The 16,386-nt window shown below is 36.4% G+C and overlaps 1 protein-coding gene across 3 annotated transcripts in view; it reads right to left on the bottom strand.

Moving 5' to 3' along the window:
- Positions 1-13,452, bottom strand: part of RGL2 (ral guanine nucleotide dissociation stimulator like 2) — a 34,773-nt gene extending 21,321 nt beyond the window's left edge. For 2 of the 3 annotated variants that reach the window (XM_073641967.1, XM_073641969.1), the window contains exons 1-2: positions 13,023-13,261; positions 12,762-12,863 (exon numbers count right to left, since the gene is read on the bottom strand). In XM_073641967.1, coding sequence (XP_073498068.1) covers positions 12,762-12,848 — 87 coding nt within the window. In that variant the 5' untranslated portion in view covers positions 12,849-12,863; positions 13,023-13,261. The other variant, XM_073641968.1, reaches the window with a different exon arrangement.
- Positions 13,453-16,386: the final 2,934 nt, after the last annotated feature.

Below are 16,386 nucleotides of genomic sequence, written 5' to 3'. Positions count from 1 at the left end.
TCTTGGCATTCTCTTGATGAGCTACAAGAGGTAGTCACCGGAAATGGTCTTCCAACAATGTTGAAGGAGTTCCCAGAGATGCTTAGCACTTGTTGGCCCTTTTGCCTTCACTCTGCGGTCCAGCTCACCCCAAACCATCTCGATTGGGTTCAGGTCTGGTGACTGTGGAGGCCAGGTCATCTGGCGTAGCCCCCCATCACTCTCCTTCTTGGTCAAATAGCCCTTACACAGCCTGGAGGTGTGTTTGGGGTCATTGTCCTGTTGAAAAATAAATGATGGTCCAACTAAATGCAAACCGGATGGAATAGCATGCCGCTGCAAGATGCTGTGGTAGCCATGCTGGTTCAGTATGCCTTCAATTTTGAATAAATCCCCAACAGTGTCACCAGCAAAGCACCCCCACACCATCACACCTCCTCCTCCATGCTTCACGGTGGGAACCAGGCATGTAGAGTCCATCCGTTCACCTTTTCTGCGTCGCACAAAGACACGGTGGTTGGAACCAAAGATCTCAAATTTGGACTCATCAGACCAAAGCACAGATTTCCACTGGTCTAATGTCCATCCCTTGTGTTCTTTAGCCCAAACAAGTCTCTTCTGCTTGTTGCCTGTCCTTAGCAGTGGTTTCCTAGCAGCTAATTTACCATGAAGGCCTGCTGCACAAAGTCTCCTCTTAACAGTTGTTGTAGAGATGTGTCTGCTGCTAGAACTCTGTGTGGCATTGACCTGGTCTCTAATCTGAGCTGCTGTTAACCTGCGATTTCTGAGGCTGGTGACTCGGATAAACTTATACTCAGAAGCAGAGGTGACTCTTGGTCTTCCTTTCCTGGGGCGGTCCTCATGTGAGCCAGTTTCTTTGTAGCGCTTGATGGTTTTTGCAACTGCACTTGGGGACACTTTCAAAGTTTTCCCAATTTTTCGCACTGACTGATCTTCATTTCTTAAAGTAATGATGGCCACTCGTTTTTCTTTACTTAGCTGCTTTTTTCTTGCCATAATACAAATTCTAACAGTCTATTCAGTAGGACTATCTGCTGTGTATCCACCAGACTTCTGTACAACACAACTGATGGTCCCAACCCCATTTATAAGGCAAGTAATCCCACTTATTAAACCTGACAGGGCACACCTGTGAAGTGAAAACCATTTCTGGTGACTACCTCTTGAAGCTCATCAAGAGAATGCCAAGAGTGTGCAAAGCAGTCATCAAAGCAGAAGGTGGCTACTTTGAAGAACCTAGAATATAAGACATATTTTCAGCTGTTTCACACTTTTTTGTTAAGTATATAATTCCACATGTGTTAATTCATAGTTTTGATGCCTTCAGTGCGAATGTACAATTTTCATAGTCATGAAAATACAGAAAAATCTTTAAATGAGAAGGTGTGTCCAAACTTTTGGTCTGTACTGTACATATATACTCTATACAATATACATTACACACATAGAGTATATACTCTGTACACTATACATTACACACATACATATATACTCTGTACACTATACATTACACACAGAGTATATACTCTGTACAATATACATTACACACATACATATATACTCTACAATATACATTACACACATACATATATACTCTATACAATATAGATTACACACATACATATATACTCTGTACAATATACATTACACACATAGAGTATATACTCTGTACACTATACATTACACACACACATATATACTCTATACAATATACATTACACACATAGAGTATATACTCTGTACACTATACATTACACACACACATATATACTCTATACAATATACATTACATGCATAGAGTATATACTCTGTACAATATACATTACACACATATATACTCTACAATATACATAACACACATACATATATACTCTGTACACTATACATTACACACATAGAGTATATACTCTGTACAATATACATTACACACATACATATATACTCTATACAATATACATTACACACATACATATATACTCTATACAATATAGATTACACACATACATATATACTCTGTACAATATAGATTACACACATACATATATACTCTATACAATATACATTACACACATAGAGTATATACTCTGTACAATATACATTACACACATACATATATACTTTGTACAATATACATTACACACATACATATATACTCTGTACACTATACATTACACACAGAGTATATACTCTGTACAATATACATTACACACATACATATATACTCTATACAATATACATTACACACATACATATATACTCTATACAATATAGATTACACACATACATATATACTCTGTACAATATACATTACACACATACATATATACTCTATACAATATACATTACACACATAGAGTATATACTCTGTACAATATACATTACACACATACATATATACTCTATACAATATACATTACACACATACATATATACTCTATACAATATAGATTACACACATACATATATACTCTGTACAATATACATTACACACATACATATATACTCTATACAATATACATTACACACATACATATATACTCTATACAATATAGATTACACACATACATATATACTCTGTACAATATACATTACACACATACATATATACTCTATACAATATACATTACACACATAGAGTATATACTCTGTACAATATACATTACACACATACATATATACTCTGTACAATATACATTACACACATGCATATATACTCTGTACAATATACATTACACACATACATATATACTCTATACAATATAGATTACACACATACATATATACTCTGTACAATATACATTACACACATACATATATACTCTATACAATATACATTACACACATAGAGTATATACTCTGTACAATATACATTACACACATACATATATACTCTATACAATATACATTACACACATACATATATACTCTATACAATATAGATTACACACATACATATATACTCTGTACAATATACATTACACACATACATATATACTCTATACAATATACATTACACACATAGAGTATATACTCTGTACAATATACATTACACACATACATATATACTCTGTACAATATACATTACACACATGCATATATACTCTGTACAATATACATTACACACATACATATATACTCTATACAATATACATTACACACATAGAGTATATACTCTGTACACTATACATTACACACATACATATATACCCTGTACACTATACATTATACACCTACTCTATACACTATACATTACACACATAGAGTATATACTCTGTACACTATATATTACATACATAGAGTATATACTCTGTACAATATACATTACACACATACATATATACTCTGTACAATATACATTACACACATACATATATACTCTATACAATATACATTACACACATAGAGTATATACTCTGTACACTATACATTACACACATACATATATACTCTATACAATATACATTACACACATACATATATACTCTATACAATATACATTACACACATAGAGTATATACTCTGTACAATATACATTACACACATACATATATACTCTATACAATATACATTACACACATAGAGTATATACTCTGTACAATATACATTACACACATACATATATACTCTGTACAATATACATTACACACATACATATATACTCTATACAATATACATTACACACATAGAGTATATACTCTGTACAATATACATTACACATACATATATACTCTGTACAATTTACATTACACACATACATATATACTCTGTACAATATACATTACACACATAGAGTATATACTCTGTACAATATACATTACACACATACATATATACTCTGTACACTATACATTACACACATACATATATACTCTATACAATATACATTACACACATAGAGTATATACTCTGTACTATATACATTACACATACATATATACTCTGTACAATATACATTACACACATACATATATACTCTATACAATATACATTACACACATAGAGTATATACTCTGTACAATATACATTACACACATACATATATACTCTGTACACTATACATTACACACATACATATATACTCTATACAATATACATTACACATACATATATACTCTGTACAATATACATTACACACATACATATATACTCTATACAATATACATTACACACATAGAGTATATACTCTGTACAATATACATTACACATACATATATACTCTGTACAATATACATTACACACATACATATATACTCTATACAATATACATTACACACATAGAGTATATACTCTGTACAATATACATTACACATACATATATACTCTGTACAATATACATTACACACATACATATATACTCTGTACAATATACATTACACACATAGAGTAAATACTCTGTACACTATACATTACACACATACATATATACTCTATACAATATACATTACACACATAGAGTATATACTCTGTACAATATACATTACACACATACATATATACTCTATGTAATATACATTACACACATAGAGTATATACTCTACAATATACATTACACACATACATATATACTCTATGCAATATACATTACACACATACATATATACTCTGTACAATATACATTACACACATACATATATACTCTATACAATATACATTACACACATACATATATACTCTATACAATATACATTACACACATAGAGTATATACTCTGTACAATATACATTACACACATACATATATACTCTGTACAATATACATTACACACATACATATATACTCTATACAATATACATTACACACATAGAGTATATACTCTGTACACTATACATTACACACATACATATATACTCTATACAATATACATTACACACATAGAGTATATACTCTGTACAATATACATTACACACATACATATATACTCTATACAATATACATTACACACATAGAGTATATACTCTGTACACTATACATTACACACATAGATATATACTCTATACAATATACATTACACACATAGAGTATATACTCTGTACAATATACATTACACACATACATATATACTCTGTACAATATACATTACACACATACATATATACTCTATACAATATACATTACACACATAGAGTATATACTCTGTACAATATACATTACACATACATATATACTCTGTACAATATACATTACACACATACATATATACTCTGTACAATATACATTACACACATACATATATACTCTGTACAATATACATTACACACATACATATATACTCTGTACAATATACATTACACACATGCATATATACTCTATACAATATACATTACACACATAGAGTATATACTCTGTACAATATACATTACACATACATATATACTCTGTACAATATACATTACACACATACATATATACTCTGTACAATATACATTACACACATACATATATACTCTGTACACTATACATTACACACATACATATATACTCTATACAATATACATTACACACATAGAGTATATACTCTGTACAATATACATTACACACATACATATATACTCTATGTAATATACATTACACACATAGAGTATATACTCTACAATATACATTACACACATACATATATACTCTATACAATATACATTACACACATACATATATACTCTATACAATATACATTATACACATACATATATACTCTATACAATATACATTACACACATACATATATACTCTATACAATATACATTACACACATAGAGTATATACTCTGTACAATATACATTACACACATACATATATACTCTGTACAAAATACATTACACACATACATATATACTCTATACAATATACATTACACACATACATATATACTCTATACAATATACATTACACACATAGAGTATATACTCTGTACAATATACATTACACACATAGATATATACTCTATACAATATACATTACACACATAGAGTATATACTCTACAATATACATTACACACATACATATATACTCTATGCAATATACATTACACACATACATATATACTCTATGCAATATACATTACACACATACATATATACTCTATACAATATACATTACACTCATAGAGTATATACTCTACAATATACATTACACACATACATATATACTCTATACAATATACATTACACACATAGAGTATATACTCTGTACAATATACATTACACACATACATATATACTCTATGTAATATACATTACACACATAGAGTATATACTCTACAATAAACATTACACACATACATATATACTCTATGCAATATACATTACACACATACATATATACTCTATACAATATACATTACACACATACATATATACTCTATACAATATACATTACACACATACATATATACTCTGTACAATATACATTACACACATACAGTACAGACCAAAAGTTTGGACACACCTTCTCATTTAAAGATTTTTCTGCATTTTCATGACTATGAAAATTGTACATTCACACTGAAGGCATCAAAACTATGAATTACCACATGTGGAATTATATACTTAACAAAAAAGTGTGAAACAACTGAAAATATGTCTTATATTCTAGGTTCTTCAAAGTAGCCACCTTTTGCTTTGATGACTGCTTTGCACACTCTTGGCATTCTCTTGATGAGCTTCAAGAGGTAGTCACCGGAAATGGTCTTCCAACAATCTTGAAGGAGTTCCCAGAGATGCTTAGCACTTGTTGGCCCTTTTGCCTTCACTCTGTGGTCCAGCTAACCCCAAACTATCTCGATTGGGTTCAGGTCTAGTGACTGTGGAGGCCAGGTCATCTGGCGTAGCACCCCATCACTCTCCTTCTTGGTCAAATAGCCCTTACACAGCCTGGAGGTGTGTTTGGGTTCACTGTCCTGTTGAAAAATAAATGATGGTCCAACTAAACGCAAACCGGATGGAATAGCATGCCGCTGCAAGATGCTGTGGTAGCCATGCTGGTTCAGTATGCCTTCAATTTTGAATAAATCCCCAACAGTGTCACCAGCAAAGCACCCTCACACCATCACACCTCCTCCTCCATGCTTCACGGTGCGAACCAGGTATGTAGAGTCCATCCGTTCACCTTTTCTGCGTCGCACAAAGCACAGTGGTTGGAACCAAAGATCTCAAATTTGGACTCATCAGACCAAAGCACAGATTTCCACTGGTCTAATGTCCATTCCTTGTGTTCTTTAGCCCAAACAAGTCTCTTCTGCTTGTTGCCTGTCCTTAGCAGTGGTTTCCTAGCAGCTATTTTACCATGATGGCCTGCTGCACAAAGTCTCCTCTTAACAGTTGTTGTAGAGATGTGTCTGCTGTTAGAACTCTGTGTGGCATTGACCAGGTCTCTAATCTGAGCTGCTGTTAACCTGCGTTTTCTGAGGCTGGTGATTCGGATAAACTTCTCCTCAGAAGCAGAGATTACTCTTGGTCTTCCTTTCCTGGGGCGGTCCTCATGTGAGCTAGTTTCTTTGTAGCGCTTGATGGTTTTTGCAACTGCACTTGGGGACACTTTCAAAGTTTTCCCAATTTTTCGCACTTACTGACCTTCATTTCCTAAAGTAATGATGGTCACTCGTTTTTCTTTACTTAGCTGCTTTTTTCTTGCCATAATACAAATTCTAACAGTCTATTCAGTAGGACTATCAGCTGTGTATCCACCTGACTTCTGCACAACACAACTGATGGTCCCAACCCCATTTATAAGGCAAGAAATCCCACTTATTAAGCCTGACAGGGCACACCTGTGAAGTGAAAACCATTTCCAGTGACTACCTCTTGAAGCTCATCAATAGAATGCCAAGAGTGTGCAAAGCAGTCATCAAAGCAAAAGGGGGCTACTTTGAAGAACCTAGAATATAAGACATATTTTCAGTTGTTTCACACTTTTTTGTTAAGTATATAATTCCACATGTGTTAATTCATAGTTTTGATGACTTCAGTGTGAATGTACAATTTTCATAGTCATGAAAATACAGAAAAATCTTTAAATGAGAAGGTGTGTCCAAACTTTTGGTCTGTACTGTACATATTCTATACGTTATACACATATATACTCCATACATTATACATTACACTCATACATACATACTCTATATATTATACATTACACACATACATACATACTCTATACATTATACATTACACACATATATTCTATACAATATACATTACACACGCACATACATACATACTGTACATGCGCTATATATTATACATTAGACACATACATACTCTATACATTATACACATACAGTACATACATACATACTCTATATATTACACACATACATACATACTCTATACATTATATACATACATACTCTATACATTATACACATACTCTATATATTATATATTACACACATACATACATACTCTATACATTATATACATACATACTCTATACATTATACACATACATACATACTCTACAGTATACATTTCATTTCTAAATTAGTTATTTTTTTCAAATGAAATAGAAAAATGTCCAGCGTTCACCTTCTGATCTGTTCTATGTTCTGCTGTGTAATAAAAGATGGCGATAAGAGATTTCCTAATCATTGCATTCTGGTTTTCTTTAAATTTTACACAGTGGTCCATGTTTTTTGGAATTAAGGCGGTATATTAGACAGACATGCAATCATTATATATTAAACACATACTCTAGTCTACAGTATACATTACACGTACATGCTGTACAGTATATATCACACTCACACAACAGATGCAGAAGAATAGCTTTGGAGCAAAGTATTTACTCTATGGAGAATATTCACAGTATTAGGACACAGTTCAGACTTATCCGATCTTAGTTTAGTTATTATTATTACTACTACTACTTTACAGTGAATTATTTAGTCTGAAGAATACAATAAATGGTAACTTAAAAAAAATTAAGGCACATTTCCACAAAGTAAAAAAAAAACATTTTTGGAATAGCTGCTTACTCAGCCACTCAAAAAGAAAGTCTGTGCGTCCTGCTTACCTTCGCTCAGTGATTGGCAGCTCATGCTACAAATATTTTGTGTGTGGGACCGGGAAGCAGACTTTCTCAATGAGGGTCAGAGGAACCAGGGCTCACAGGCTTTCTCTATGAGTGGATGGGAGAAATAGGACTCACAGGCTTTCTCTATGAGTTTGGGGGGAAGCAGGACTCACAGGTTTTCTCTATGAGTTTGGGGGGAAGCAGGACTCACAGGCTTTCTCTATCATTGGATGGGAGAAATAGGACTCACAGGCTTTCTCTATGAGTTTGGGAGGAAGCAAGACTTACAGGCTTTCTCTATGAGAGGATGGAGGAAGCAGGACTCACAGACTTTCTCTATCAGTGGATGGGAGAAGCAAGACTCACAGCCTTTCTCTATGATTGGGTGGAGGAAGCAGGACTCACAGCCTTTCTCTATGATTGGGTGGAGGAAGCAGGACTCACAGGTTTTGTCTATGAGAAGATGGAGGAAGCAGGACTCACAGGCTCTCTCTATCAGTGGACAGAGGAAGCAGGACTCACAGGCTTTCTCTATGAGTGGACAGAGGAAGCAGGACTCACAGGCTTTCTCTATGAGTGGATGGAGGAAGCAGGACTCACAGGCTTTCTCTATGAGTAGGTTGGGGAAGCAGGACTCACAGGCTTTCTCTATGAGTAGGTTGGGGAAGCAGGACTCATAGTCTTTTTGTCTAAGAGTTAGGGGGGAAGCAGGATTTACAGGCTTTCTCTATCAGTGGATGAGAGAAGGAGGACTCACATGCTTTCTCTATAAGAGGGTAGGAGAAGCAGGATTCAAAGGATTTCTCTATGATTTGGTGGGGGAAGCAGAACTCACAGGCTTCATCTATCAAAGGGCAGGGGAAGCAGTACTCACATGTTTTTTCTATAAGAGGGCGGAGGAAGCAGGACTCGGGCTTTCTGTATGAGAGGATGGAGGAAGCAAGACTCACACACAGGCTTTCTCTGAGTTAGGAAGGAAGCAGGACTCACAGGCTTTCTCCATGATTGGGTGGAGGAATCAGGATTCACAAGCCTTCTCTATAAGAGGATGAAGGAAGCAGGACTCACAGGCTTTCTCTATCAGTGGGCAGGGGAAGCAGAACTCACAGGCTTATTCTATAAGAGGGTGGATGAAGCAGGATTCAAAGGCTTTCTCTATGAGAGGGTGGGAGAAGCAGGACTCACAGGCCTTCTCTATGAGAGGATGGAGGAAGCAGGACTCACAGGCCTTCTCTATGAGAGGATGGAGGAAGCAGGACTCACAGGCCTTCTCTATGAGACGGCAGAGGAAGAAGAAGTCAAAGGATTTCACTATGAGAGGGAGGGGGAAGCAGGACTCACAGGCTTTCTCTATGAGTGAGTTGGGGAAGCAGGACTCACAGGCTTTCTCTGAGTGAGTTAGGGAAGCAGGACTCACAGGCCTTCTCTAAGAGTTAGGGGGGAAACAGGATTCACAGGCTTCATCTATCAGAGGGTGGGGGAAGTAATACTTACCGTACATGCTTTTTCTATAAGAGGGCAGAGGAAGCAGGACTCACAGACTTTCTCTATGAGAGGATGGAGGAAGCAGGACTTACAGTATTCTCTATGTCTTAGGGAGGAAGCAGTACTCACAGGCTTTCTCTCTCTTAGAGGCTGGGAGAAGCAGGACTCACAACCTTTCTCTATGATTTGGTGGAGGAAGCAGGACTCACAGGCTTTCTCTACCAGTGGGCAGGGTAAGCAGGACTCACAGGCTTTTTCTATAAGAGGGTGGATGAAGCAGGACTCACAGGCTTCATCTATCAGAGGGCGAAGTAGTACTCATGTGCTTTTTCTATAAGAGGGCAGAGGAAGCAGGACTCACAGGCTTTCTCTATGACAGGATGGAGGAAGCAGGACCCACAGTCTTTCTCTATGAGTTAGAGAGGAAGCAGGACTCACAGGCTTTCTCTCTCAGTGGATGGGAAAAGCAGGACTCACAGGCTTTTTCTATAAGTGAGTGGATGAAGCAGGATTCAAAGGATTTCTCTATGAGAGGGTGGGAGAAGCAGGACTCACAGACTTTCTCTATGAGAGGGTGGGAGAAGCAGGACTCACAGGCTTTCTCTATGAGAGGGTGGGAGAAGAGGGACTCACAGTCTTTCGCTATCATTGGGTGGAGGAAGGAATCACAGGCTTTCTCTGTCAGTGGGCAGGGGAAGCAAGACTCACATGCTTTATCTATAAGAGGGCGGGAGAAGCAGGATTCAAATGATTCCTTTATGAGAGGATGAAGGAAACAGGACTCACAGGCTTCATCTATCAGAGGGTGGGCGAAGTAGTACTTACATGCTTTTTCTATAAGAGGGCAGAGGAAGCAGGACTCACAGACTTTCTCTATGAGAGGATGGAGGAAGCAGGACTCACAGTCTTCTCTATGTGTTAGGGAGGAATCAGTACTCACAGGCTTTCTCTCTCTTAGTGGCTGGGAGAAGCAGGACTCACAACCTTTCTCTATGATTTGGAGGAGGAAGCTGGACTCACAGGCTTTTTCTATAAGAGGGTGGATGAAGCAGGTCTCACAGGCTTTCTCTATGAGTGAGTTGGGGAAGCATGACTCACAGGCTTTTTCTATAAGAGGGTGGATGAAGCAGGTCTCACAGCCTTTCTCTATAATTGGGTGCAGGAAGCAGAACTCACAGGCTTTCTCTATGATTTGGTGGAGGAAGCAGGACTCACAGGCTTTCTCTATAAGTGAGTTGGGGAAGCAGGACTCACAGGCTTTTTCTATGATTAGGTGGAGGAAGCAGGACTCACAGGCTTTCTCTATTAGTGGGCAGGGGAAGCAGGACTCACAGGCTTTCTCTATCAGTGGGCGGGGGAAGCAGGACTCACAGGCTTTTTCTATAAGAGGGTGGATGAAGCAGGACTCACAGGCTTTCTCTATAAGTGAGTTGGGGAAGCAGGACTCACAGGCTGTCTCTATGAGTTCTGACAGACATTAAACAGCTTTTTACATGGAAAACAACAGAATCAAATCTTAGACATCTATTTATCAATGCCCTCTGCCTCTCCCCCTTATCCTAAGCTTCCCTCAGCTAAGAAACCAGACAGAATTACCTTAAATCTGTAAAAATAGACTTGTAACCTTTTAGGTTGTAAACAAAGGTGAGGTCTGACAATCCCTTGTGTCATGTTTCATACTCTATAGCCATAGATGCAGTCACGTATCTCTCCGCAGAGTGAGGGGCATGGGACAGGGAGGTTTTCCTTTTGGTTGACTCTTTGGTTGACCAGCCCACGAGAGATAATGTGGTGGACTGACAGCTACGTCCTGTACCACTAACTAAAGCAAAACAACTGAGCGTACAACATATATAGACGACACTCTGTTACTGCACGTAAGGGAGCAGTCAGACGGCCATATAACATGGGCAACGATCGCATCGCAATTCTCGGACTGGCTGGCGGCTCTCCTGACCTTAGCGTGACAGCTTCTATTTCTATGCAGCTGTCATACTCGTTTCAGGAGAGCCACCAGCCAGTCCGAGCATTGCGATGTGATCGTCGTCGGTGTTAGACGGCCGTCTGACTGCGCCCTAACAACAATCACAGAAAAAACGTAATGAATGTTTAATGAATCCTACCGTCATGGAGTATAATGTGGCGTTTTGTGCCAATCATGACAGTTACGTTTTACATCTACTTCTACATTTCTACTCCCAGGTTGTAAGGCAGGGACTACGATCAGTCATTGTCGTAAAACATCAGTAATGGATGTCTTCTTGCTTACCTCGCCATGCTCATCTTTGGACTCTTGTCTTGGTCGGGGTCCTCGTCTCTCCTCCTCCAGCGCCGTCTTCAATGTGCGCAGGATCATGTGTGTAACCTCAGACTAAAAGTAAAAAAGTGACAACATGGTGACCGGACGAGGCAGCAGGAAGGATCCGGGGCGCACTCCATTTCTTTAAAAAAAAAAACGACTGCAAGAAAAATGGTGATGGGCGACTCTAGTGAGACAGGTGAGAGTTGTGTGTGCGGGGATTGTACTTACCAGCGCTCAGGAAGCCAACGTCACCCGTGTCACACTGACACCGCATATCACACTGACGGGGGAGCAGGGGTCATGCACACATCAGATCCTCTTCTGGTTTCCAGGTGTCACCTTAAAATGGAGGTGTCTAACCACAAAAGAAAAGTGAAAAGTGTTTCCCCAATGTCCGGTAGCGATAAGAACTTGCTCGTTGTTGGTCGTCTCGAGGCTGCTATAGGTATCTTCTAAGAAATGCTCAGCCTCACCTTGTCCTAAGACTTGCGTCACATCCTCGGGTGCAGGAAGAGAATCAGGAAATCTGCAAGAGAGCGTTTCCTGCATCGGCAAAATACCCAGTGCCCCGGTGTATACAAAGCATTGTGTCTACAGCCTTATACCAGAGCTGTGATCCCCGGCACCACCGCGCTACCAGCCAGGACGTAGCGTGAGATTACTGCTCTTCTGCTTTCAGGACTGAGCATTGTGTAAATATATAGTGTATATATATATATATATATATATATATATATATATATTTATATACGACTTCCTCATTCCAAAATGAACTAACACATTGTAAATTTCCACAATTTACACATAAAAATTTTAAAGGCCCGGCATCCCAGTAATAAGCAGTAACCCATAAGTGCGCCCTTGTTTAGCTACACTGTATCTCTCTATAAACAGAGTTACAGTAACCATTACTAAGTTGTAAGAAACAAAAACATTCAGCACATACCTTGTCTTTCTGAATGTTGTCTACTTGCGCCTAAGGATACAGCGATCTTATGTTCTCTGCAGCCAGGAGCAGCATTCCCAGAGCTCAGAGGTGCCACCGCCAACTAATGCATTTTCCAGAAACTCTAACTAAAAGTGGAAGAAGTGACAGCTGCTATGAATGTTTTTTTCCCAATCTCTGCCCCCTATGACCATTCATTTGTCCTCTATGTACAAAAATATAATTAGTAGAATACTGCCTCCTATCTATAAAAATAGAACTGCTATAGTACTGTCCCTATGTACAAGAATATAAATACTATAATACTGCTCCTATGTACAAGAATATAACTACTATAATACTGCTCCATATGTACAAGAATATAAATACTATAATTCTGCCTGGTATGTACAAGAATATAACTACTATAATACTGCCCCCTATGTACAAGAATATAACTACTATAATACTGCCCCCTATGTACAAGAATATAACTACTATAATGCTGCCTCCTATGTACAAGAATATAACTACTATAATGCTGCCTCCTATGTACAAGAATATAACTACTATAATACTGATCCTATGTACAAGAATATAACTACTATAATACTGCTCCCTATGTACAAGAATATAACTACTATAATACTGCTCCATATGTACAAGAATATAACTACTATAATACTGCCCCCTATGTACAAAAATATAACTACTATAATACTGCCTCTATGTACAAGAATATAACTACTATAATACTGCCCCCTATGTACAAGAATATAACTACCATAATACTGCCCCCTATGTACAAGAATATAACTACTATAATGCTGCCTCCTATGTACAAGAATATAACTACTATAATACTGTTCCATATGTACAAGAATATAACTACTATAATACTGCCCCCTATGTACAAGAATATAACTACTATAATACTGCCCCTATATACAAGAATATAACTACTATAATACTGCCCCCTATGTACAAGAATATAACTACTATAATACTGCCTGGTATGTACAAGAATATAACTACTATAATACTGCCTGGTATGTACAAGAATATAACTACTATAATACTGCCTCCTATGTACAAAAATATAACTACTATAATACTGCTCCATATGTACAAGAATATTACTACTAGAATACTGCCCCCTATGTACAAGAATATAACTACTATAATACTGCCCCCTATGTACAAGAATATAACTACTATAATACTGCTCCTATGTACAAGAATATAACTACTAGAATACTGCCCCTATGTACAAGAATTTAACTACTATAATACTGCCTCCTATGTACAAGAATATAACTACTATAATACTGCCTGGTATGTACAAGAACATAACTATTATAGTACTGTCCCTATGTACAAGAATATAACTACTATAATACTTCCCCTATGTACAAGAATATAACTACTATAATACTGCTCCTATGTACAAGAATATAACTACTATAATACTGCTCCTATGTACAAGAATATAACTACTATAATACTGCCCCTATGTACAAGAATATAACTACTATAATACTGCCCCTATGTACAAGAATATAACTACTATAATACTGCCCCTATGTACAAGAATATAACTACTATAATACTGCCTGGTATGTACAAGAACATAACTATTATAGTACTGTCCCTATGTACAAGAATATAACTACTATAATACTTCCCCTATGTACAAGAATATAACTACTATAATACTGCCCCTATGTACAAGAATATAACTACTATAATACTGCTCCTATGTACAAGAATATAACTACTATAATACTGCTCCTATGTACAAGAATATAACTACTATAATACTGCCCCTATGTACAAGAATATAACTACTATAATACTGCCCCTATGTACAAGAATATAACTACTATAATACTGCCCCTATGTACAAGAATATAACTACTATAATACTGCCCCTATGTACAAGAATATAACTACTATAATACAGCTCATATGTAGAAGAATATAACTACTATAATAGTACCCCTATGTACAAGAATATAACTACTATAATACTGACCCTATGTATAAGAATATAACTACTATAGTACTGCTTCTATGTACAAGAATATAACTACTATAATACTGTCCCCTATCTACAGGAATATAACTACTATAATACTGCCCCCTATGTACAAGAATATAAATACTATAATACTGCCCCCTATGTTCAAGAATATAACTACTATAATACTGCCCCCTATGTACAGGAATATAACTACTATAATACTGCCCCCTATGTACAAGAATATAAATACTATAATACTGCCCCCTATGTTCAAGAATATAACTACTATAATACTGCTCCTATGTACAAGAATATAACTACTATAATACTGCCCCCTATGTACAAGAATATAACTACTATAATACTGCCCCCTATGTTCAAGAATATAACTACTATAATACTGCCCCCTATGTACAGGAATATAACTACTATAATACTGCCCCCTATGTACAAGAATATAAATACTATAATACTGCTCCTATGTACAAGAATATAACTACTATAATGCTGCTCCATATGTACAGGAATATAACTACTAGAATACTGCCCCCTATGTACAAGAATATAACTACTATAATACTGCCCCCTATGTACAAGAATATAACTACTATAATACTGCCCCCTATGTACAAGAATATAACTAC

The sequence above is a fragment of the Phyllobates terribilis genome, unplaced genomic scaffold (assembly GCF_046119375.1).
Source record: "Phyllobates terribilis strain yellow unplaced genomic scaffold, ASM4611937v1 Scaffold_7__3_contigs__length_470593459, whole genome shotgun sequence".
NCBI classification, from domain to species: Eukaryota; Metazoa; Chordata; class Amphibia; order Anura; family Dendrobatidae; genus Phyllobates; species Phyllobates terribilis.
The sequence above is the reverse complement of the archived record's forward strand: the minus strand, read 5'-3'. Positions and strand labels throughout refer to the sequence as shown.